The sequence below is a fragment of the Ovis canadensis genome, chromosome 3 (assembly GCF_042477335.2).
Source record: "Ovis canadensis isolate MfBH-ARS-UI-01 breed Bighorn chromosome 3, ARS-UI_OviCan_v2, whole genome shotgun sequence".
NCBI lineage: Eukaryota > Metazoa > Chordata > Mammalia > Artiodactyla > Bovidae > Ovis > Ovis canadensis.
The window spans coordinates 168682988-168708232 of NC_091247.1; the positions used below are offsets into that span (position 1 = coordinate 168682988).

Genomic DNA, 25245 nt, shown 5'->3' on the forward strand with positions numbered 1-25245 from the left:
TAGACTGATGGATTTGGTCCTGCCTTACTCTGGTCCCACCCCGTTTTCAGATCTTCCTCCCCAGACTCCCAGAGGAAAAAAGTATTTGTTGACACCCGCAACCTGCCAGAGTTTCATCATCCCCACTCTGAAACTGTTCCTCTTCCAGAGAATTCAGCCTGAGTTTTGCACAGTTAGGCAGTTGTTTGTAGAACTGCATTGCAATGAATTGAATAGGAATTATCTTGACGCCTGCAAAGTCTGTAGAGTTGCAAGGGGAAAAAAAACCTGGTTTCTGGTCACATTTTATCCACTGTTTGACCTTGAACGAGTTGGTTACTGTCTTCAGGCCATAATTTCTTCATCTAACCAGAGAAGATTGAACTAGAAATTCTCTAAATTCTAACATCACATATGACACTTGTTCTCCACTCTGGGCCTCTGCAATAGACATTTTAGGTGATAGCTAATCTCTAGTCCTCTGCTAGATTTTTCCTTCCTCTTCTCAGAAGTTTTCAAATATAGTGCTATCAGAAAAAGTACTGGAACTATCTTAAAAGTGGTGATTTGGGGCACCTTATTTGCTGGTCAGTTTTCCTGTTCCTCCCGTGTCCCTCTGACCAGATTTACGCTAGACTCTGGCCTTCCCTTTCTCGTCTCAAGGTTCCTTTTCTTACCCACAGGAATCTTCCTGACCCTCAGGGTCCTGCTAATGTCGCCGGGAAATTGGTGATCCAGGCAGGAACGGGCTGCCATCCACGGGACAGGTGAGTGGGCAGCAGATGGAGCTTGCCTTCTTCCACCTCTTTACCAGGATTGAATTTTTCCTAACCTTTCCTCTTCTGCACTTCCACTTTTCCACTACTTATCATGGGAAATAGCTGCCCCCGAAATGATCTCCCTCTCCTATCTCCTACCCCGCCCCCCTTAGGGGACTGGCACATGTCTTGGTCCTAGAAATTTGGTGTAGTCTTTGAGGTTAACCTTGGGTTTAGGGCATGCCTTTCAGTTTGCTCAACGTGATGCGGGACTACCGCCCACAGTGAAACAGTGCCGAGGTAGCTCACCGGTAAGCTAGGGTGACGCCGCGGCGCTAGGACCCAGATCCGGGTCAGGGAGCCGGGATGCCCCGGCGCTAGGACCCGGCGGCGAAAGGCGGCTCTCCTGCGGCCGCAGCTTCCCCGCCCCCTCCGGCTTCGGCTCACTCCTCCCCCGCCGGCCATGTTGGCTCCGCTCGGGCCCCGCGGTTGAGCCGCGTCCCCCTCCCCCCTCCCGGACCCCAGACCCCCTCCCCCGCGTTCCCCTCCCCTCCTGGCGCCCGGAGCGCGGCCATGTGAACCGCCCGTCCCCCGGGGAGAGACAAGCCCCGATCCTGGCTGGACGCCGCCGCCTCAGGTCTGTTGGGTCTGTGGCTGGGGGCCTGAGGGGAGGGAGCCCCGCTTTCATCCGAGGTTTCCCTCAGGGGACGGAGGCTCTGGAACCGCCTACAGCCTTGCGGGGAAGTAGGGGGGAGAGACGCCGACTTTCTAGTTAGGACCCAGCCCTGGGCGGGGGTCTTTTCGCCCAGGGGGCTGGAAGGAGAAGGCGGCTGGCCGGCCTGCTGTAGACCCGGGATGGGGCGGCGGGGGCGGGTGCGAGAGGAGCTGTGGAGGCTCCCGGCGACGGCGGCGGCTGCGAGGAGGAGGCGGAGAAGCCTCCTGGCTGGTGGAGATGACTCCTGTGGGGGACTCAGGGTGGAATCCCCGGGAGGGGCTCCACCTCTTCAGAAGGGGTGGGGATTGCCCGAGTGCGAAGGGTAGGTGAGGGGGTTCCCTGGACGGGTTTCACACTCCGTTTGTGGGGGTTGGGGCGTTTTGGCAACGGTGAGTGGAGGTTAAAGGGCTTTCCAGGGGTCTCGGGGTGTCTCCTTGGCGGAGTAGGGGGTGGGGTGCACGTTCTCTTGAGCTTGGCGAGCAGGAGCGAGCCCTGCTGGAGTGAAGCTGTGCTTGGCTTGGGGCCCTCGAGTCCAGGGAGAATCCCCCACTCCAAGGATGGGGGTTGGTAGGGCCGGTGCTGAGGCGTCCGGATTTGAGCTGGGCTTAGGGGCCGGAGGGAAGAATAAAGAGGGAACCCTTAACAAGCGGGATCCCTCTCTAAGGGGATCCCCATTTCCATGGCAGAAAAGATGATCCCGCATCATCCCTTTCTTTCCTGAGGTCCCCAGTTTTCAGGGGAAGGCAGTGCCATCAGCAGTCATCCTTTGTAGGATTTGTTGGAGTGAGAGATTTGCATCCTTCGGGGGGTGATGCGGGGGGATAGCTTCCACCTCCATCTGTACACAAACAGCCCCTCCCCCAAGCCTCCCGCAGGAAGTGGCCGGGAAATGGCAGCTGTGCGTTTGCTGCTGCGTCTCTTGTTGTTTTGAAATGTCCATTTTAATCAGATTTGGTTTCATTTTCTGAGGCCTTCAGGCAAGCTTGGATCCTGTCAACCATGTGGTCTGAGAGTCCTTTCGTTCGACTTTTTTTTTTTTAGTAAACTTAATTTGTCAACTGAAAGTAGTCACTGCGGTTGCCTCACTGATCCCAATCCCTCCTCCAAAGCATCTCTGTCTCCTTGTCTGGATTTTTTTCTCCTGAGCTAGAGGTCATAGAAAATCAAACTCACTCATTCACCAGCAGGGCTACTGTACTTTCAGTACAAGTGATGCAAATTCCCTGAGTGTAAAGAGCAGCCAGGAAGACTTGGGATCTTCTGTGGCATGAGAGTGGCTTTTGGGGATCTTGGTTTATATGTGTATATGAATATTAAATATATTCTTACATATGACAGTTGCTGTATTGCAGACCACTTGAGCAAGTGAGCTTGTGAAGAAGTTAATTCTGAGATGTGGAAGAAGAGGAGCGAAGAGGGAAGATTTAAATGAGTGGGATTTGTGTGTTGGGGTAGGACTGATTTGCAGAGTGAGGGTGGTGGGCTTGTTCCTCAGTGGTAATTCTAGCCTAAGAAAAAGTCCCTGTTGGAAGCCTGCTAGTTAACATAGGGGATGGTTTACCTTCTGCAGAAACAACTCATTAGGGGAGTGAGTTATCATATGACTTACACCTCAGTTCATAAAAGACATATTCTCTCTTATTACCATTCATGGAGAGTGGTAACCTTTTCCCCTGTTCTATGCAAAGTCATGTGTCTATGCAAAGATTTTCTCTTTCTCCCACCTGATAATCCCAGGAGATTTTTATTGCAGTGTACAGTGATGGACTCTGTACTATGCCCCCAGGCACTTAGTTAGACCCTGGGTTTGGTTTGAGGTGAGTTGGCCACGGGATTTTATGTTTTGAGAGATGGAAGTATTTTTTTTTTTTTTTTTTTGATATCACTTACATGTGGAATCTAGAGAGATGGAAGTATTGAGATCATTTGAACTACCCTGAAGATGGCTTAAGCCTAACATTTAAATAATCTTTTCAGTATTTTCCACCTGAATTGTAGATTCTTAGATTAAAGGTCCAGGATAGGACCTGGTAGACATATATGATTATGTGACAGCAGCATCATCACTGTTAGGATAGCAGCACTGCTCTTTTTCCTGGTTGTTGGAGTTGATATTCTGGAACAGTAAAAACAAGTTCAGTGTCACTGTCCTTTTTCTTGCCCCTCTGCTTGACTGGTTGGCTTTTGAGTTGCTTTCTGACAGGGTTGACTTGACACTGATTTTTAAGTTCCCCTTTCTTCAACCTTTGTTTAGCTAGATTAGGGCCTGACAGAATAGTAAATTGATTTTCCCTGCTGGAAATTAAAACAATGAAGGAAGGAGAAAGACTACTCCTGTTTCTTTGGACTCTGTAAGAGAAGTTGATTTTTGAGATAGCTATGGCTTCGTTCGATACATGATTGATCGGAAAGCTGGATGAAGTAAAGCTTTCATGGCCTTTTTGTAAAATGGATGTATTTTTCTCTCAGAAGTGGATTTCTGAATATTGACTTTTTTTTTCTTAAGCCTCTCTGTAGAGGAGAAAATTTGAGGTGTATAGAGAACTATGTGGGCCGACCTTAGTGTCAGTCAGAAATCTAGAATGCCCTGTGAGGCTCATCTTGCAGTCTTGTGGTTCTGGAATCGGGTGTTGCCAAGGGAGAAGCAAAGGTTGTTAGGGTTACTGTGTCTTGCTCCTGTTGACCTTTCTTCTCACCTCTGAAGAGGTCTGCTATATTCTTTTACTAAAATAGTTAAAATAGTGTGGAAGTTATTCCAATAACTGGAATGCTGCTCAGTCTTGTGTGAGATGTGTACAGCGAGGCAGTAATACCAGAAATTTTATTTCCTATGACATAGAGTGACTTATAAAACTCTCAAGGATTTTGTGGGGCAAGTAATCTTCTGGATTTGTTTCTTAGGATATGAATGTTCTCATATACCTCATAGCCCAAGATTATACTTTCTCAGCATTGTTGCACATGGGTCAGAGGGACCATTTTTCACCACCTTGTTGTTTTTTCATAATTCTGATTTATAAAATTATAAATTAATAAAACCTGCCTCAGTAAACGGGGTCTTTACCCTGCCTTCTCAGCTCAGTTTGTTTTTTTTTTTTTTTTTTTGAGGAGGAGGGTAATATCTTTTTGAAGAAAGGGGTGAAGTCTGACTGTTAGAGCTGAAATTGAGAAACAGAGCTTGAAAGGGAAATAACCTTGTTATAGCCTCTGGAGTGTAGCTTTTAATGTCCTTCAATTTTAAAGGCATTTCCAGTTCTCTGGTGAAGTGACCAGAGCAGAGGCAGAAAACCTAGCCTAGATTGTTGGTATGTGGTTCCTTTATTCAGTCACCAAATATTTTAAAACTTGCTATATACCTTGAGTGTTCAGTTCAGTCATGCTTCCCTGTTTCTAGGCCTTATTTTCTGCATGAGACATCTGTCTAAAATATGTCAAGATTTGGGACCTTTCTTCCCTCTAGAAGAGTTACCTCTATGAACAATGAAACTGAATTTTTTGTGTTCCTACTATTTTCTGAGAATGGTAGGAGCAAAAAACCATATTCTGTATTGGATGAGTAAATTGATAGTGACAGAAAAGATAGATTTATTCATTCATTTGCTTAATCTACAGGTTCAACAAATACTTCCTTTCATTTTTTTATGTACTTAGCACTGAATTAAGTGCTGGAGATATAATGGTGGAGCTAGTACCTGGTTGATGCTGTAGAACCTACATGTGTGCTCAGTTGTTCAGTCTTGTCTGATTCTTTGTGAGCCCATGGACCCTAGCCCCCCGGGCTCTTCAAGTTCATGGAGTTTTCCATGCAATACTGGAGTGGGTTGCCATTTCCTACTCCAGGGGATCTTCCCAACCCAGAGATTGAACCCATGACAAACTCTCGAACTGGCAGGTGGATTCTTTACCACTGCGCCACCTGGGCCCCCTAGAACCTACAAGTATAGAAGAAATAAGAACAGAGAACAATCATCTTTGTGTTCTGTGCAGCTTGGACATGGCAGTTGTCTTTCAATTGCTTTCCTTAGTATAATAATCTTCCTTCTTTCATCATCTTCCTTCTGCCTCGCTGTCCTGACTAGGAAAGGGAGGTTAAGGAAACGACATTATGAGAGAATGAGCCTCAGTCAGTATGGCTATAGTCTGAGTCAGTGTTCCAAGGGAAGTCAGTTACCAGTGCTGTCTAAATGGGCTATCCTGAGAGGAGAAGAAGGCATGTTGATTTTGTGGCTTGACACTTGGAACTCTGTTGGTGGAGGAAGACAGCCTAGCTAGGGAAGGGGTTTTTAGATTTGAAAGGCAAAGCATCCTTGTTTGCAGCATCAGGCACTGGGAATAGTGAGAACTTTTGGATCTTCCCCAGAGAATAGGATAAGAATGGGAAATGAGGCCGCTTTTGTATTATAGCAGAGTTTTTCGACCTTGAGCAAGAGCCAAATAATCCTTTGTTGTGGTAGGTTGTCTTGTGTATTACATGATCATTAGGAGCATCCCCAATGTCGATTTCTTAGATAACAGTAGCATATACCTTTCTACATAACTAAATGTCCCCTGGTTGGGAACCACTGTATTAGAATATGGTGGGTGAATCCAGAGATGCTCACTGTTCAGAAATATCATAACATGCACCATTACAAATCTAAAATGTAGTAATATGATTTATTTACTATACTGTAAGATTTATATTCACTGTTTAGTAAAGACAGGTGTTTGAAATCTCTTCCTAGGCCCCCATATTAGAAATTTCTCTGGAATTTTAGCATTCTGTATGGGAAGAAGGAAGCAAGAAGCTGCAGGCATTGCTCAGGGGTCCAGCTGGATGGTGTTGATGATGTGTCTTGTTTGCGGGTAGGTAGCCTCAGAGGTCTGAGTGTTGGTGTTGGTCAGGGCACCTGCAACAGTGTTGAAATTTGCAATGTTTCAATGCTTTGTGCATTGTCAGTCTTTTTCTGTTAAAGCCGTGTCACAGGTCCACAGAGTAGTACCTCTTCAGTTGAAACTGAGAAAGAGCAGGCTGTTTGGCCATGTGGCAAGAACTTTACTGCCTCAAGCTTAAGGGGCAGTGTCCCTCGCTTAACTCTTATAAATGAAGCTTAAAGGCTCTTAAGAGATCCATTTACATACTACTGGGACTGGGCTGGGTGCTGGCCTGATTGTACTTCCTGGTCAGGAGAGATGTCTACTATTCTGGGGGTTGGGCACTAACTGATTTCCTTTTTTCATTTGACCAAAATCCTGTTAGTTCAAAGGGAGACACTCTCCTTTGCTTTACTGTTCTCATTAGCTCTAGATGGGAAGACATGATTTACCTTCAGGCCTTATCGTGAAAATCATCTTGGGTAGAAAGGTTAAAATAAAATACCTCTGATTTTATTGCTGAGAGGAGCTGCCCACATTTTCTTTGCATTCCTGTACTGTGATGCCATATTTAAGTGACATCTGAAATTAAAAGGCGCTTGCTCCTTGGAAGAAAAGCTGTGACAAACCTAGACAGCATATTAAAAAGCAGAGACATCACTTTGCTGACACACAGGTCCATATAGTCAAAGCTCTGGTTTTTCCAGTAGTCGTGTACGGATGTGAGAGTTGGACCGTAAAGAAGGCGGAGCAGCGAAGAATTGATGCTTTTGAATTGTGGTACTGGAGAAGACTGTTGAGAGTCCTTTGGATAGCACAGAGATCAAACCAGTCAATCCTAAAGAAAATCAACCCTGAGTATTCATTGGAAGGACTGATGCTGAGGGTGAAGCTCCAAAACTTTGGCCACCTGATGCAAAGAGCCAACTCATTGGAAAAGACCCTGATGCTGGGAAAGATTGAAGGCAGAAGGAGAAGCAGGTGACAGAGGATGAGATGGTTGGATGGCATCACCGACTCAATGGACATGAATTTGAACAAACTCTGGGAGATAGTGAAGGACAGGGAAGCCTGGCATGCTGCATCCATGGGGTTGCAAAGAGTTGGACACGATTGCACGACTGAACATCAAAAGTATACAGTGAGTCTGGCTGGGAGGATCATTCCTGCTTTTGTAATATCTCTCATAGTAGTAAAATAGTAATGGTTTTAAAGTGACTTATCAAGGTCACACAGCTAGTGGTAGTAGAGCTGGAATTAGTACCTAGAGCCCACTGTTGTTCCACTGATCTCACTGCACAGCACAGAATATTTTATGTTTCTAGGAAGCTTCTTATAAATGAAGTGATTGTGGTACTGGTGACCCCTCAGTAGAGGCTACTGGGAAACAGACCTCAGGCACTAGATAACTTCTCATCCCTTTTACTTATCTGATTTCTGTAAGGCATCCATTTATGCTGTTGCTGCTGCTACGTTGCTTTAGTCGTGTCCAACTCTGTGCGACCTCATAGATGGCAGCCCACTAGGCTCCTCTGTCCCTGGGATTCTCCAGGCAAGAACACTGGAGTGGGTTGCCATTTCCTTCTCCAATGCATGCATGCATGCTAAGTCACTGCAGTCCTGTCTGACTCTGCAACCCTGTGGACAGCAGCCCACCAGGCTCCTTTGTCCACAGGATTCTCTAGGCAAGAATACTGGAGTGGGTTGGCATTTCTTTCTCCCCATTTATGCTTATTAGTATATAATTGGTGAGACAGGAAATGGTATACTGTCCCAGACTAGCAGAGATGAAAAAGCCACTAGTTTCCTCGTGGATTCAAACAGAAAAAGGACAACTAACTGTGGCCTGTCATTGAGTGGGAGAATATAGTCCAGCGGATATAGGAGAGAAGATGTGTGTCTCACACACCCCAGCAGATATGTGGCTGTGCATAAAACTGGAGGAGTGGAGAGGTGGAGATCAGATGAGATTGGCTCTCATCTGATTATCAAGCATAGCATTTCTAGACTTGTGTAATGAATTATTGAATATCCTCTCTGTGATGTAAGTTTGCTTATAGCTTTGTTTATTATTATTTTGGCTGTACTGCCTGGCTTGAGGGATCTTAGTTCCCCGATAGGGATTGAACCCAGGCCCCAGTAGTGAAAGTGCCGAGTCCGAACCACTAGACCACCAGGGAATTCCCTATGATGTACGCTTTCCCAGGTGGCTCAGAACCTGCCTGCCAATGCAGGAGATGTGGGTTTGATCCCTGGGAAAATCCCTGGAGAAGGAAATGGTAATCTAGTCCAGTATTTCTGCCTGGGAAATCCCCTGAACAGAGGTGCCTGGTGTGCTATAGTCTACGGGATCGACAATCCATGGGGTCCCAAAGAGTTGGACATGACTTAGTGACTGAGCATGCATGCAACCTAGGAAATAGAGGATGAACTTTTCTTCCTTAATGTCTTTCATTTCGGAAGGATCACTATTTTCACAGTGCTTTTTTATCAGACCGTTAGTGCTGAGGAGTGGCCTTTAACTATAGGGAAATCTTGGAGGGCCCTGAGGTCTTCTCTGTAGAGACCCAGTGTCTTCATTGATGCCTAGCAAGTTTGGATCTGCTGCTTATTTTAGAATGAAGATAGGAAATCCTATATGGAAAATAAGTTTATCCTAAAAACTTTTCTTCCCTTAAATTGACAAAATACAGAGTGGCTTTTATTTTTCAAATTCTAGTTAAAATTGATGAAGGTGGAGACAATTACAGTATTAAGCATGGAAAATCTTATAGCTATCATACCATAGGCTATACTGGGTTTTTGTTTCATGCTCGGGTTCTTAGGTTCACTTAAAGGTGGCCAGTTTGCATTATCTAGCATGTTCAGGAATATGATTCTTACAAACCTTGGGCAGTGGTCTTATATATTCTTAACTAATTTATTCATTCTTTATAAAGCTTTACTCCTAGTTTTTTTATTTTATTTTTTTAAGAAGTTATTAAAAAAAAAAAACCTCACCTAGGGGGCTTCCCTGGTGGTCCAGTGGTTAAGACTCTGTGCTCCCAGATTTGATCCCTAATCAGGGAACTAGATCCCACATGCACAACTGAATAAAAACAAAACAAAAAATGTAACCTAGGACTTCCCAGGTGGTGCAGTGGATAAGATTCTGTCTGCCAGTGCAGAGGACATGGGTTCAGTCCTGGTCCAGGAAGATTCCACATGGTACAGAGCAACTAAGCCCGAATGCCACAATTACTGAAATCTGCGTGCTCTAGGGCCTGCAACAAAGAGTAGCCCCCACTCTCCGCAACTAGGGAAAGCCTTCTCGCACCAACGAAGACCCAGCACAGCCATGAATAAATAAAATTATATATTAAAGAACCCCACATAACCTAGGTCTGCTTATTATTTCATCTTGGGAGCTTGATAAATCTTTCTATCTGAATTCTTCTGTCCTTTTTCAAAATGTAGTAACCAGAGGAGTTGCTTTTTCTGTATCACAGCAGGTCATGTCTCTCACATGTCAAATTAGTGTGTGCTAAGAACCTGATTGACGTGTCAGACTTTGCCAATAATCCTAGCTTCTGTTTCCTTTCTTTTTCTCTTTGCTCTATCAAAGGTAAATTTATTCTTAAAAAAAAATTTTTTTTTAATTTTTATAAAGATCTATTTATTTTTGGCTACACTGGGTCTTAGCTGCCACTCACTGACTTTGTTCAGTTGCAGCGAGTGGGGCTAGTCGTTGTAGTGTGTGGGCTTCTCACTGTGGTGGCTGCTCTTGTGGAGCACAGACTCTGGGGCAGTCACACTCAGTAGCTGGCGGGCACGGGCCAAGTTGCTCCACTGCATGTGGGTTCTTCCTAGACCAGGGACCAAACCCATGTCCCCTGCATTGGCAGGCAGATCGTTAACCACTAGGCCACCAGGGAAGTTCCTCAAAATACTTTTATTTATTTATTTTTGGCTGTGCTGGGTCTTTGTTGCTGCGAGGGCTTTTCTGTAGTTTTGTACATAGGAGGCTACTCTGTAGTTGCAGTGTGCGGGCTTCTCATTTTGGTGCACAGGCTCTAGGGTTCGTGGGTTTCAGTAATTTTGGCTCCCTGGCTCCAGAGCACAGGCTCAATAGTTGTGGCGCATGAACCTAGTTGCTGTGTGGCATGTGAGTTCTTCCTGGATCAGGGATTGAACCCATCTCTCCCACAGTGACAGGCGGGTTCTTTACCACTGAGCCACCAGGGAAGCGCCAAAGATAAATTTATTCTGATCATCATTCCTACTAGTATATCACCTCATATTCAGTAGAGGGTAAAGAACTTTTTAACCATATTTCTCCCCAATGAGCCACTGCATTTTACAGTTTAAGTACCTAGCAGTTCTCTCAGTGACCCTTTACATTTAAGCCACAAAACCAAAACATGGGGAAGTAGTCATAACAAAATACTGTTCTTTAGGGCACTCTTACTTAATCAGTTTTCCAGCTTTGACACTTTTCAGAGCTTTGTTCTTGAGAGCGTAGGATTTCCCATGAAAAAGGAGAAGTGTTACTTGATGATTCGAGTTTTGCCATTATGATCAGCTTTCCTGAAATATGTGCTTTTCAAATTCCTTTACTCAGGTAACTATACTGTCTTCTGATGTCTGAGGCTATAGATAGGATAACATGAAAATTAACTCAACTATAATAATAAAACATGATATGTAGTAAATATACTTTTTCTGCCAACATGTCCATGCTTTCCTGTCAAAAGATGGCTTTGGGAACCTTCTGTAGACCCTGAGAATGGGACTCTGACCTTAATTGAGGGGGAGAAAAAAGGATGAAGAATGTTAAATATTACGATTGAGGGCTAATATCTAACACAGAGGGCTAACCTGGGCTGGGAGTTAAAAGGGTGGAGCTTATACTGGGGAAAGACTCCTCCAGGCAGCTATTTTGGTTTTTCTCCCTAACTCTTTGTATCTCTACAAGGCTGATATTTTAAAAAAATACTTTGTATAGGGTCATTGCCCAGATTAGGAGTATATTTCCTCTTCTCTTTTCTTTTTCCTCAACCCCCTTTCTCCCCACCACTCTGCCCTGTCCAGTACTTACGTAGGAGAAGGGTAAGTAAAGTAGATGGAAGGGTGGGGGCATTCCTTCTAGAATATTTCAGGTGACATAACCTTGTTTAACCGCCAGTATTTTTTTCCCCTTTCTCTCCCCTCCTACAGAAATGGAGGCAAACGACCATTTTAACTTTACTGGCCTTCCCCCTGCACCTGCTGCCTCAGGACTGAAACCCTCTCCCTCCTCAGGGGAGGGGCTCTACACTAACGGGTCTCCCATGAACTTCCCCCAGCAAGGGAAAAGTGAGTGTGAGGGCCATGTGGCCTGGGAGGGAGTGGGCTTCATTTCTTTAGAGTAGATTGATGGGATCAGTGGGCTCGCCTCTGGGTTGGCTATTTCACAGCAACTCTCTTTTATGTCGGGTAGGAAGGGAGAAAGTGAATCCTCAGAACTCCAGCTGCTGGAGAGAAATCAAGCTTCTTAGAGCAAGTTCTAGGGGGGTTTGGAAGAAACACTGTTAGTTTTAAGGTTGGAAGAGATTAGAAAAATGTACTGGCCTTTTCATATTAGCTTGTTCTTCTGTTAGCCCTGTTCCCTGGCTACTGCCCCAAAGTGGTGAGGTGGCTACTGCTTCTGATAACCAGGTTGCACTCGTGAGAAAGAGATAAAGGGCCAGTCCTCTGAGAAACTGTTTATAGAGATTGGAGTAGCCGCCCCAGGACTGGAGGTAGAGGGGTTGGGTGAGGATTGGGATTTGTCTGCCTTTTACTTTGTGCAGCGGAGAAGAGGGCAGATGCTTGAAGTGCCTGTGCCACTTCCTGTCCTTGTGGATAGAAGAGAGGGACAGTGAGAGTTTTAAGTTTACCTACTTCCCCAGAGAGAAACATCTAATTCCAGACGGAAGTGCTGCTGCCAGGATCAGGTCTTTCCCTGGATTTGGCCTATCAGTTGCTCTCTGCAGTGGCTCTGCCAAGTACCTCTCTACTCTTGCCTTGGTTTCAGTCAGGTACTTTATGCTTAGAAGCAGGGGGAGCTCAAATGCCTCCCTCCTTTCTTGCAGCAGAAAAATACTGCCCCAGGCTTATGCTTAACCACCACTCCCTCCTGACTTCAAGAGGGTTGCAGATAGATAGAAACTCCCTCACACCCCCACCTCCCCTGAAGCTTCCTTAGTATTTTGGTTTCTTTTATTTGATTGCCCTCCAGTCCAGAGGCTGCCATGGGTGTGAAAGGTGAAGTCTGCAGTACTGGTCATGCAGAGATTCCCCTCGGTGCCTATTACCCTGTGGGGTTCAGTGCCTATGGGGAGGGGCCAAGTCCAGTCTCCTCTGAGCTGGGATCTTGCTGCTGTGGTGACTGCAGATTCTATTCTTAGCCCAGCACAAAGTGCTGGATCTGCATGTGCCAGTGAGGTGGAGGCTGTCCCTTCTGGTGCCACCGTGGGGCCAAACAGGCACTGGGAAAGGCAGGGGGGCGGGGGAAGGGAAATGGAGGATACAGTCATGCCACTCCAAGGGAAGAATTCCTCCAGGGAATGAGGGTGGGGAAGAATACAAGTCACTGTAGAGATTCTGCAAACAGTTTCATTTAGAAAAGAAAAAAAGCCCTGAGCGTCAGCAGCAGCCATCTCCCTGCTGGTCGTTTCTGTAGTAGGCCAGGAGAGTTCCCCAACCCCCTACTCAGCAGCCTCAGCCGCAGTTGCTAAGCTTAACATCCAGGAGCATCTGGGTTTGGTTTTCCCTGGAGACCAAAAAAAACTGTAAATATAGTAGAGGGGGAATCTCGCACCCCTTCACCTTTACTTTTTCTAGTCAGTGCTATTCCTTTAGTAGAATTGATATTGTTACTTGCATGCATATCTGAAACTGACCCTTTTCCCTCCTTCTCTGCCAGGTTTGAATGGGGATGTGAATGTTAATGGCTTATCTACTGTATCTCACACTACTACTTCAGGGATTTTGAACTCTGCTCCCCACTCCTCCAGCACCTCACACCTCCATCACCCCAACGTGGCCTACGACTGTCTCTGGAACTACTCACAGTACCCATCTGCCAATCCTGGCAACAACCTCAAGGACCCACCCCTTCTCTCCCAGTTCTCGGGGGGACAGTACCCACTCAATGGCATCCTTGGGGGCAGCCGGCAACCTTCATCCCCAAGTCACAACACTAACCTTCGGGCTGGGAGCCAAGAGTTCTGGGCCAACGGTACCCAGAGTCCCATGGGGCTTAACTTCGATTCACAGGAACTCTATGATTCCTTTCCCGACCAGAATTTTGAGGTGATGCCCAATGGACCCCCTAGTTTTTTCACCTCCCCACAGACTTCTCCTATGTTGGGGTCCAGCATCCAGACCTTTGCACCCTCCCAGGAGGTGGGCAGTGGTGTCCATCCTGGTGCGGCAGCAGAAAAGGCACTGACTTCCGCTGTGACAGAGAACGGTGCTGGCTTAGTGGGCAGCCTGGAGCTGGAGGAAGAGCAGCCAGGTATACTCATGTGGGCCCATGAGCTGGGTGGGAGAGGGAAAATGGGGCTGTGGGGGGCAGTGGCTTTTTGAGGTGAGGAAAACTTGTCTTTCCAGCTCTCTGCAGTGGAGGCTGATTTGCATGTTGGTGATTAGCAGAGCCAAGTGGCTGGTGTTTTTGTGGCAGCAGCACCAGCTCGAGAGTGGGAGTGCAAATTATTTCAAGCTCATGCAGAGCTGCTGGCCTGGAGAGGGCAGGTGGGCGAGCCCGAAACAGCCCCAACAGACACCCTGCATCAATAAAGGCTTCTTCTAAGATATAGGAAGGGGTTGGAGCATCAGCAAGAGGCAAAGAGGCCAGTTTGATTTGACTGTGGCAGAGCCAGACTGGCTGCTAAAGTGGGCTGAGCCCTAAGTAGTGATTGGCACATGAAGGAGGGAAGGAACAGGCAGAGCATGCCATTGCTTGTCTACTCAGTCTCCTTTCTTTTTTGTTGTTCTTAGCATTGGTACATGTGCAGTCTCTCTCATCTTTTCCCTCAGAATATAATTTGCTATTGATTCCAAGCACAAGGGATGACCACCCTGTAAAGTCACAGGATGTTTTCTCTAACACCTGTTCCCACTGGATGGGGGAAAATAGCTGAAAACACCATGGGTTCTTGTCTCAGACCCCACTCTTCTTTTCCCGTTTTATCTGCTGTAAGATCTTACTCACACATCTTTGTTTAATCAAAGTTCTTGATATTTTTGGTACCCAACATAGAACTGGCACCCATAAATGTTGAAAGAATGATCATCCGTCCCTCTAGCAAAGATTGCCTACTATAGCTGACTGAACCCATTGAAGGCACTGACTTTGACTTTTGCCCTCTCCTGGGGTATCCTAGAACTAAAGATGTGTGGCTACAACGGCTCCGTCCCTTCTGTGGAATCATTACACCAGGAGGTCTCAGTCTTGGTCCCTGATCCCACAGTGAGCTGCTTAGATGATCCTTCGCATCTTCCTGATCAACTGGAAGACACTCCAATCCTCAGTGAAGTCTCTCTTGAGCCCTTCAACGCTCTGGCACCGGGTAGGCTTGGAGATTGACTCCCTTCAACATATCTATGCAGAGGGTAACTGACTTATACCACCTAGAAGAGACAGTAAGCCAGGGAAAGTATTTGGGAATTTGGGCCTCTGGGGCCCCCAGATGATCCTGGCAGGTCACAGTTTCATGCCACTGGCCTGACTGCGCCAATTGCACTCTGAGCTGAATTGGTTCATTTCCCACATTGTCTCCCAGTGTTCCTTTTGGCCAGGAGCCCTGGATAGGGACTTCTTACAACACAGTTGGGCTATTTGGGTTCTCACTAACTGGAAGGAAAACATTACCTTTTACCACACTGTTTTATGATAGATACTAGAATTTTGTGTTGGTCTGTGGGTTAATAGAACCATTTGCCTTTCCTTCACTAATATTAGAAAGAACCTTCACCCTATAGGAAGTAGAATTGGATATATTCACACTAATGTTTCTTAAATCTCACTTCCTGATTTTCTACCCCTGAAGAGCCAGTGAGTGGAGGACTCTACGGTATAGATGACACGGAGCTGATGGGTGCAGAGGACAAGCTGCCTCTGGAGGACAGCCCTGTGATATCTGCCCTTGATTGCCCTTCCCTCAATAATGCCACTGCCTTCAGTCTCCTGGCAGATGACAGTCAAACTTCAGCCTCTCTTTTTGCCAGCCCCACCTCTCCACCTGTCCTCGGGGAGTCTGTTCTGCAAGGTGAGTGAGGAAAGCTAGACGAAGTCCTTGACCTAGGAAAAGGTGAAAGTATAGGCCTTAGGACTGGGAGATCTATGAGAAGACTTTGCTGGGAGCTGAGGGGCCATGGGATGGTGTATGGTGGGACTGAAAAAAGGCATTCTGACTTCTCTGTGCCCAAAGAACTTGTGGGTAAGACTTGGAGTTTGCAGGAGAAAGGAACCAGAGGCCTTTATTGGCTCCAGGTGAAAGGTATTCACACAGTGACAGCAGCAGCAGTTTTGCCCTTTAACCTTCATGAGTGATAGGGGAGGACAGCCAGAGGCTACTTCTCTTTTTCCTATCCTAGGGGAAAGCCCTTGAAGTAACCTTGCTTAACTTAGTCCATGTTTGTCTGAGTAGATTCACTTATTTTATAGGGTCATTTTTCCTTTATCCATCCTGTCCCTTTGGATTCTAGATAATAGCTTTGACCTGAATAATGGTAGTGATGCAGAACAGGAAGAAATGGAGACTCAGGCTTCAGACTTCCCACCTCTGACCCAGCCAGCCCCTGACCAGTCATCCACTATTCAGCTACATCCAGCAACCTCGCCAGCAGTCTCACCAACAGCCTCCTCAGCAATTTCCCTGGCAGTGTCTCCAGCAGCCTCTCCAGAAATTTCCCCAGCCATCTCCCCAGCAGCCTTCCCAGTGGTCTCTCCAGCTTCCTCAGCAGCACTCCCACCAGTCTCCTCAGAAGTCTCCTTGACAGCCTCCCCAGTGACCTCCCCCAAAGCCTCTCCTGCCGCTTCCCCGGCAGCTGTCTTCCCGACAGTCTCCCCAGCAGACAAGGATATCAGCAGCGTCCCTGAAACAACTGCTGACCTGGAAGACACCACTGTAGGAGTCCCTCCCTCTGGTAGCGGTGAGTCTCTAGATTCTGTTCCACCCGACTGGTTCCAGGGAAACCTATCTGTCTCATGTGGCGTTTAGCCCCTCCTCACTGACCTGTTGTTTCAGTATTTTGCTTGACCTCTTAACTTGGGTATCCCTGTCTTCCTCCCCCCAGGTGATGTCCTGAGGAGACGTATTGCTACCCCAGAAGAAGTTCGTCTTCCCCTCCAACATGGGTAAATGCTCTAATTTATTACATGCATTGACCTTTGACACATTTAATGAATGATTCTAGGAAGAAGGGAAGGGAGCTCTCATCTGAGGTGGGGGAGGAATGGACTGGACAAGAATAGGTTAAACGATAGTTATCTGCAATGATAATGTTTTTGGGCATGAGATTCTTAGGCTTTCTTTCTTCCTTTGTCACTGTCTTCCTTCCCTCACCCATTCTTTCCTCATATTGTGGCTACTTAGTTTTTTCCTCGAGGGGCTAGTGCTGTTATCTTTTCCAAATTCAGCTGGCGGGTCTGGGATTCAGGTGTCCAGTTGAGTTCATTTGTCCTATATGTTTGGAGAAGGAATAGCAGTGAATGGGGAGTGGCTTCATCCCCATGAATCGGGGTTTTTTTTTTTTTAATGCACTCTAAGGGCAGGAACAGTATGTGACCAGAATGAACAAGCCAGCTAACACCAAGGGCTTTGTAGGAATAACTGCCTTCCTGATCTTCCCCACCCCCGCCCCTCTAGGCTACTTGTGGTCACCAAGTCTGAGTTCTGCTTTAAGTTTTGAGAGAAAGATAAGGCTTAGTCTTAGAATAATCTGTTGCTCAGAACACAGAGTTCCTTACTAAACCCTGGCCTCTACGGAGTCATTTCATGGAGTCGGCAGTGAGTTTGTTCTTCTGCTTGCCTCCCTACCCTCTGTCATTTCTGCCTTTATTCTCTTCGGTCTATATTCTTTGCTGGAAGCCCAGTAATTTGTCCTGAATGGCATTAGGGAGGGGGTTTCTGACTGCTTCTCTCGCTGACTTTGGAAGTGGGCGGGTGGAGGTCTTTCTGCGTTGTGCAATGTGGTGTGTTGCTTTCCCCTGAGCCACTGAGGGGCTTGAGGCTCAGGCCTGCCTTCTGGCCAACCTTGTATCTCAGAAAAAGTGAAAGTGAAGTCGCTCACAAAGTGTCTGACTCTTTGCCACCCCATGGACATAGCCTACCAGGCTCCTCTGTCCATGGGATTTTCCAGGCAAGAGTACTGGAGTGGGGTGCCATTTCCTTCTCCAGAGGATCTTCCTGACCCAGGGATTGAACCTGGGTCTCTCGCACTGCAGGCAGACGCTTTACCATCTGAGCCACCAGGGAAGTCTTGTGCCTCTGCATCTATATGCAGTTCTAGTGAGATAGGTGTGGGGAGGGCCATCTGCTTAGTGGGGTTGGCTTCTGGGTGGCTTAAGAGTGGGTAGGGGTGTGACCTGGCGGCAGGGCCCGTGTGCTTCTCTGGCAGATGGCGGAGAGAGGTGCGCATCAAGAAGGGCAGCCACCGGTGGCAGGGGGAGACCTGGTATTACGGCCCTTGTGGGAAGAGGATGAAACAGTTCCCGGAAGTGATCAAGGTAATGGAGCTTTTGTGGACTCTTGTAGGAAAGCACAGACTCCTTTTTCGGGCCCAGTGGTGACAGGCTGGCATTGTCTGCTCTGGGGCTTGTTCTGCTTGTGCTGTTGATGGCCAAAGGGCATGGTAGGACTGTAACTTCACTGACAGCACTTTACCTCCTCCTTGCAGTACCTGAGCCGCAACGTGGTACACAACGTCCGTCGGGAGCACTTCAGCTTCAGTCCCCGTATGCCTGTTGGTGATTTCTTTGAAGAGAGAGACACACCAGAGGTGCACACCCAAGGGTTAAATATACTTTTTTAAATATGAGGAGGGGTTGGTGGACAAGCTGCAGCTTCCTCATGGGGTTTGGAGATTCTCAGACATCAGATGGTTCAGAGGTTCTGGTGGCTTGCATGAACTTCAGTTGTAACAATGTCTTCCTTCTTACCTCAGGGCTTGCAGTGGGTACAGCTCTCAGCAGAGGAGATCCCATCCAGGATTCAGGCAATTACTGGGAAACGGGGCCGACCTCGAAACACTGAGAAGGCCAAGACCAAGGAAGTCCCCAAGGTGAAACGGGGCCGAGGTCGGCCACCCAAGGTCAAAATCACTGAGCTGTTGAATAAGACAGACACCCGCCTCCTAAAGAAACTGGAGGCCCAAGGTACCGTGATGTTTCTTAACTTGGGAATTCTGCTCACTCTCTGAGGTATCTGAAATGTTGATGAATTGATTAATGCCTAGGTTTCCCAGGAGTGTGACTGACATCTGGATGGAATGAATCTGAATTACCTTCCCCTCTCTGGAAAGCAGCATCAGGGTCCTAGCACTTTCGTTTGTTTGTTTGTTTGTTTACTTTATTTTACTTTACAATACTGTGTTGGTTTTGCCATACATTGACATGAATCAGCCACGGATGTACATGAGCCCCTGAGCTTCCTGAGCCCCTCTCCCACTTCCCACCCCATATCATCTCTCTGGATCATCCCTGTGCACCAGCCCCAAGCATCCTGTATCCTGCATCAAACATAGACTGGCAATTTGTTTCTTACATGATAGTATACATGCTTCAATGCCATTCTCCCAAATCATCCCACCCTCTCCCTCAGCGTCCAAAGTCTGTTCTATACATCTGTGTGTCTCTCTTTTTTTTTTAAAAACAACCAGTTCCTTTCTTGAGTTTCTCTTTAGTGGAGCCTTGTGCGGGGAGGTGGGGGTGGTATCCCAGAAATAATTATGAGAGGAGAGGGCTTTCATGTCCTTTCTTACCATCTTTTAGCCTCTTACTTATCTTACTGGTCTTGGCTTGTCTTGTGTAAACACTCGTTTGCCACCATCATAGAGGTTTAGAATTCACATCTGAATCCAAAAGATAATTGGTACTGTTTTAATGGGATGGATAGGTAGGAAATGTCTGTATTTTTCAGTAAATATTGCACTTACCCTTATATAGTATGAAGAATGTGAAAGAATTTGGAATCAGGTATCTCTTATTCAGAATTCCAGCTCTGCCAAATTCTGACTGTATGAACTGGAGCAAGTAAAGCCTCATAGTGGTTCATCTGCAGATAGTATCTAAACTTAGAGGGTTGCTGCACAGATGTAGTAGTGGTGGTAGTATTTCTATGCCAGAATAGGATAGGTGCTATTGTATCAAAAACATCAGTTCTAAAACACTGTTGTCTGCAGAATCACATCTCAATATCATCTTCCAATGGAGAAGAAATTCAGATATTTTAATGGAGCAAGACATAGGAGCTGAACATAGGCAATAACTGTGTCAGATTTGATAGGATTCTACTAAAGTGTCCTTTATCTGGGCCCTTCCTTTCTGGCACATTCTTGCTTAATTGGTGCTTCCAACTCAAGACCACCTGCTTTCTCTGGCAGTTTTTCTGCTTCCTTTCTTAGTTCTAAAATCAACCTGTCAGGCAGCCTGGGAGAGGGACAGTCTCTAAGGCTACTCTGCTGTTCTGGCCTCCAGGACCCTTGCTAAAGCAGTCTAAGTTCCAGAGGCTGGTGCTTCTGGGCACGAGATGCCATTTGTGTTACCTCCGTAGGAATTTCCTCTCGTACATTTTTTTCTCCCAGCATTTTATGTATACTTAAAAAAACAAACAGTCATCTAGTTTCTTCATGGAGCTGTTTGGAGGCTAGCTTTGTGATAGGCATGTGCTGGTCTGGATGCTGGAGATGGGTCTGCCTGCCTCACTCTTCATTTTTCTTTTTGCTCTCACAGAAACACTGAATGAGGAGGATAAAGCAAAGATGTGTAAAATCAAGAAGAAGATAAAGCAGAAGGTGCAGCGGGGAGAGTGTCAGACTACTAACCAAGGGCAGGTGAGGGACATCAGCAAGATTCCACAGTAGGTTAACTTCTCCTACAGCCGCTCTGTCTTTTCCATCTCCCACGCCTGCCACCTGCCATTTAGAGAATTTGGCTTGTTCAAAAATAATGTGGGCATCTCCAGGGTGAAAGAATTGATCCATTGCCAACCCCTCATCCCATGTCTCAGCTATTCTCCCCGGCATCCTTGTTTGTTTTTGAATCCTAGCCCAAGCAGTGATGCTTTCAGAGTTTGAGGAGAAATGACTTCCTTTATGGTTTACAGGCCAAAAACAAGAGGAAACAAGAGACCAAGAGCTTAAAGCAGAAGGAAACCAAGAAGAAATCCAAGGTAGGTGCATATATGCACAGGTGTAACTTTGAAGTCATCAAACTGATTTTGCAGGATACATGAGTTGGTCATGTTTTATAGTCATGTTTCTGGGTATAAGGTGGGGAGGAGGGGACCAGGGAAGGGTGGTGATGTGAATCTTCACGGCATTCTTGATTCCTCTCTCCCTTGGGTGGGTAGGCTGAGAAGGAGAAGGTAAAAACAAAGCAGGAAAAACTGAAGGAAAAAGTCAAGAGGGAGAAGAAGGAGAAGGTAAAAATGAAGGAAAAGGAGGAGGTGGCCAAGACCAAGCCAACGGGTAAAGCAGATAAAGTGCTGGCCACACAGAGGCGCTTGGAGGAGCGGCAGAGGCAGCAGATGATCTTGGAGGAGATGAAGAAGCCCACAGAGGACATGTGTCTGACTGACCACCAGGTAGTGAGGGGAGAAGAGCAGGTCCTGGAGGGGCCACCCATGAAGACACTTCTGTTACAGGAGGAGCCTCCTAGATATCCAGACTGTTGCCTTCCCGTGTGTTTGACAGAACACCTACCACTTTTATCCCTACAGCCGCTGCCTGACTTCTCACGCATCCCTGGTCTGATCCTGCCTAGTGGGGCCTTCTCAGACTGCTTGACCATTGTGGAGTTCCTGCACAGCTTCGGCAAGGTGCTGGGCTTTGACCCTGCCAAAGATGTCCCTAGTCTGGGGGTCCTGCAGGAGGGGCTCCTGTGTCAAGGCGACAGCTTGGGCGAGGTGCAGGATCTCCTGGTGCGACTCCTGAAAGCGGCTCTCTGTGACCCTGGCCTGCCCTCCTATTGTCAGGTGAGGGCCTTTCCTGGGCTCAGGGGCTTGGGGTCTGTGCTTTTCTCAGCTTTGCTTTCTCTTTTGAGTTGAACACATGAAAGCCCCTTCCAAAGTGGTCAGGACAAGTCAAGGGAGATACACAAATGGTCCCCAAATAGGAGTGGTTTGACTTACAATTTTTCGACTTTACAGTGGTTCAAGAGTGATAGGTCTTCAGTAGAGGTACTTAGGGTTTTGATTTTGATCTTTTCCTGGACTGGAGAAATGAATAGTACACTCTTCATGGTGCTGGGCAGCGAGTCAGCCGTGCATGTCACTTTTGCAGCCATTCTGTTCCTCACTTTCAGTACAGTATGCAGTAGATTGTGTGAGATACTCAGCATTTTATTATTGAGTGGATTTGTGTTAAATGATGGTTTTGCCTTCCTCTAGGCTAATTTAAATGTTCTGAGCATGTTTAAAGTAGGGTTGGCTAAGCTGTCATGTTCTGTAGATTAGGTGTATTAAATGCATTTTCAACTTACAATATTTTCAGTTTATGATGGATTTTTTGGGACATGATCCCATCATAAATTGAGGAAGATATGCATACTACATGCTATCCCTTGTAATTTACTGCCTTTTTTCTTAGGTTACTTCTCATTGCTTTATGATTTTAGGTCCTGATTCTCCATTATTCTCTCCAGGGACAAATGGAGGAAGATCTGCAGTTTCTTCCTATTTTTGTTTTCCTCTATTTTTTATTTTTCTTTCTGACGTCCCTCTGCTTATTTTATTCATTTTCCTTTAATATACTTCTTTTCTTTTGTACCTGTCCTTTTTCTTCTCTCATCTTACCCTAGCAACTTTCCTTCTTAACTTTTTCTATCTTAACCCTATAGTTCTCTCCTATTTTCCTATTCCAGATTGACTTGAGTTGCTCCTCTTTCTCTCTTAACTCCTATTATGTTCTTCTCCAAACAGTCCTTAAAGATCTTGGGGGAGAAGGTGTCCGAGATCCCACTAACAAGAGACAATGTGTCTGAGATCCTGCGCTGCTTCCTCATGGCATATGGAGTGGAGCCAGCCCTCTGTGACAGCCTGCGCACCCAGCCTTTTCAAGCCCAGCCACCCCAACAGAAGGCTGCTGTTCTGGCCTTCCTTGTGCATGAGCTCAATGGCTCCACCCTCATCATCAAGTGAGGGGCTGGGCGGGGGATGGTTATTACGTGCCTTGGTCAGACCAGGATAGGGGAGGGGTTTAGCCATCTAAAAATCCTAGGTGGTGTGTGTCTACCGCCATGTTCTGGGCATGCTGGTATGACCTGGGACTGAATCTAATTTTCCTTCCCGGGCAAGCCCAAGCCTTACTCTGCCATTCATCCAGTCTAGGTTCCAGGATGAAACTCCTTTTACCCTTGAACTTCCCTTCTTCTGTGTGTATGTTGCCACTTCTCCCTCAAAATACTATTCTCTGTTTCCCTGCAGTGAGATTGACAAGACTCTAGAGAGTATGTCCAGCTACAGGAAAAACAAGTGGATTGTTGAAGGCCGGCTGCGGAGGTAAGGACAGGACAGAGGAGAGAAGGGGACAAGGTGAAGCATGCCCAGGGCTTGTGTTTGGAACTTGGTGTCCTTAGCCCCTCTCCTGGGGTTGAGACCAGTCCAGGGCCCGGGGCGGCTTAGATTCAAGGTGTTCCTGTTGTGGCGGTATTGTGTTCCTCACCACAGTTTCCCTTAAACTGTGTGTGTCAAGATTGAAAACTGTTCTGGCCAAGCGAACGGGGCGACCTGAGGTAGAGCTGCAGGGGCCAGAGGAAGGCCTGGGGCGGAGGCGCAGTTCTCGGATCATGGAGGAGACCAGTGGCATGGAAGAGGAGGAAGAGGAGGAGACTGCAGCTGCTGTCCATGGCCGTAGGGGTCGAAGGGATGGAGAGGTACTAGCCTAGACCAAGGAAGGTGGGAGGTGGAAAGCATTCTTTCTTTCCCTTGAATCTGATGATTCCCTTTTTCTCGGTGTCTACTTGTTTCTTCTCCAGGTTGATATCACAGCATCTAGCATCCCAGAGCTAGAGCGCCAGATAGAAAAACTGAGCAAGGTATTGTGCTTCTAGCCTCCCAGGAGCTGGAGATAGGGCCTGGGTGGGAATTGGTTACCTTATGAGTTGGGCCTAGATGGTATCAATTTTATAGGGAAGCTGAGAGCCATGCCTTTCTCCCATATACTGGACGAAGTCACCACTGTCACCCTGGAAGTGTGTTTTTCATTCATCTTCCTTTTCCACTGCCTACCCAGCGTCAGCTCTTCTTTCGAAAAAAGCTGCTTCACTCATCCCAGATGCTTCGAGCAGTCTCCTTGGGTCAGGACCGCTACAGACGCCGCTACTGGGTGTTGCCCTACTTGACTGGTATCTTTGTGGAAGGAACAGAGGGAAGCTTAGGTAGGTGTGTTGTAGGACCCTGGTTTGAGTCCCAGCTCACGAAAGTTAAGGAATTCCTTTTCCTCTACCTAGCATCTTGGGCTTTTGATTGTATGACAGTCAGTTTAGCATACTATGGATAGGAGCACAGGCTCTGGAGTAAGACTGCCTACCTTGTGCTCTGCCATTTACCAGTGATATGCTTCAGTTTTCATTTGTGAGATGGAATTAATAATAAAATGTATATGTCATAGGGCTGTTGAGGGGATTAAAGTAACTTAATAGAATAATAACTTAGAATAATGTATAACATAGCTGGTTCTCAATAAATGTTAGCTTATGTTTATGCTGATGATAATTACTTGGGAACATAGTTTTTCTTTTGCAGATACTATGCTGGTTGCCATGTAAGCATTTTCCAGTGCAGTCTCAAAAAGTGGGGGATTAAGTCCAAGAGAAAAAGAAAGTATATGTCCTGTGTTTGTACACCCTCTTTCTTTCCCATTATATACCAGTGTGTCTTATGCTCTTCCCTTTGCTTTACAGTTCCTGAGGATGTGATAAAACAGGAAACTGACTCCTTAAAAGTGGCAACCCATTCAACAACCAGCCCAGCCTCCTTCTCTCTGAAGAGGGAGTTAGCTGGCTCCAGCACCTCTGCCAGTTCTCCTGCCCGGGCCCGAGGCCGACCTCGGAAAACTAAGCCTGGCTCTATGCAACCTAGGCACTTGAAATCTCATTCCAAGGGTCAAGGTTCAGAAGAGCCTCAGACCCAGCTTCAGCCGGAGACTCAGTCCCATCCTCAGCTTCAGGCTCATGCCCAGCCCCAGCTTCAGTCCCATCCTCACGCTCATAATGGGTTCCTGGAGCCAGAAGGCTCCCCATTGTCTCTGGGTCAGAGCCAGCATGACCTCAGCCAGTCAGCCTTCCTGTCTTGGCTGAGCCAGACTCAGAACCATGGCTCCCTGCTGAGCAGCTCAGTCCTCACGCCTGATAGCAGTCCCGGAAAACTGGACCCAGCCCCATCACATGCCCCGGAGGAGCCAGAACCTGACGAGACAGAAGCCAGCCCTGATTCTCAAGCTCCCTGGTTTAGTTTCTCAGCCCAGATGCCCTGCAATGCTGTCCCTACACCACCCCCTGCAGTTTCTGAGGACCAGCCCACTCTTTCCCCTCAGCTACCTGCTTCTTCCAAGCCAGTAAGTACCCAGAATTAGTGCTATGCACTTACATTCATCTGGCCATAGGCTAGGTTGCCTGGCTGTGGGCTGTTGCCATGGTTGGGGGGAAGGGATGAGGCCACTGGGGTCCTGTCAGCATGAAAACAGCCCCATCATCTTATGTTTCATCTCATTCAT

The 25245-nt window shown here is 46.9% G+C and overlaps 1 protein-coding gene across 10 annotated transcripts in view; it reads left to right on the plus strand.

The window, feature by feature from the left end:
* BAZ2A (bromodomain adjacent to zinc finger domain 2A) overlaps nt 1–25245 on the plus strand; it is a 35189-nt gene that overhangs the window by 4254 nt on the left and 5690 nt on the right. For 3 of the 10 annotated variants that reach the window (XM_069581000.1, XM_069581004.1, XM_069581002.1), the window contains exons 2-21: nt 663–746; nt 11503–11640; nt 13232–13825; nt 14694–14879; nt 15360–15578; nt 16018–16464; nt 16609–16669; nt 17932–18040; nt 18211–18312; nt 18478–18688; nt 20264–20364; nt 20637–20702; nt 20883–21116; nt 21252–21506; nt 22452–22666; nt 22956–23030; nt 23224–23404; nt 23507–23566; nt 23764–23908; nt 24434–25086. In XM_069581000.1, the coding sequence (XP_069437101.1) occupies nt 11505–11640; nt 13232–13825; nt 14694–14879; nt 15360–15578; nt 16018–16464; nt 16609–16669; nt 17932–18040; nt 18211–18312; nt 18478–18688; nt 20264–20364; nt 20637–20702; nt 20883–21116; nt 21252–21506; nt 22452–22666; nt 22956–23030; nt 23224–23404; nt 23507–23566; nt 23764–23908; nt 24434–25086 (4050 nt within the window). In that variant the 5' untranslated portion in view covers nt 663–746; nt 11503–11504. Of the gene's footprint in view, nt 1–662; nt 747–1171; nt 1375–3764; nt 7448–11502; nt 11641–13231; nt 13826–13962; nt 14062–14693; nt 14880–15359; nt 15579–16017; nt 16465–16608; nt 16670–17931; nt 18041–18210; nt 18313–18477; nt 18689–20263; nt 20365–20636; nt 20703–20882; nt 21117–21251; nt 21507–22451; nt 22667–22955; nt 23031–23223; nt 23405–23506; nt 23567–23763; nt 23909–24433; nt 25087–25245 lie in introns of those variants that run through there. The other 7 variants (XM_069580996.1, XM_069580997.1, XM_069580995.1 and 4 more) reach the window with 5 other exon arrangements.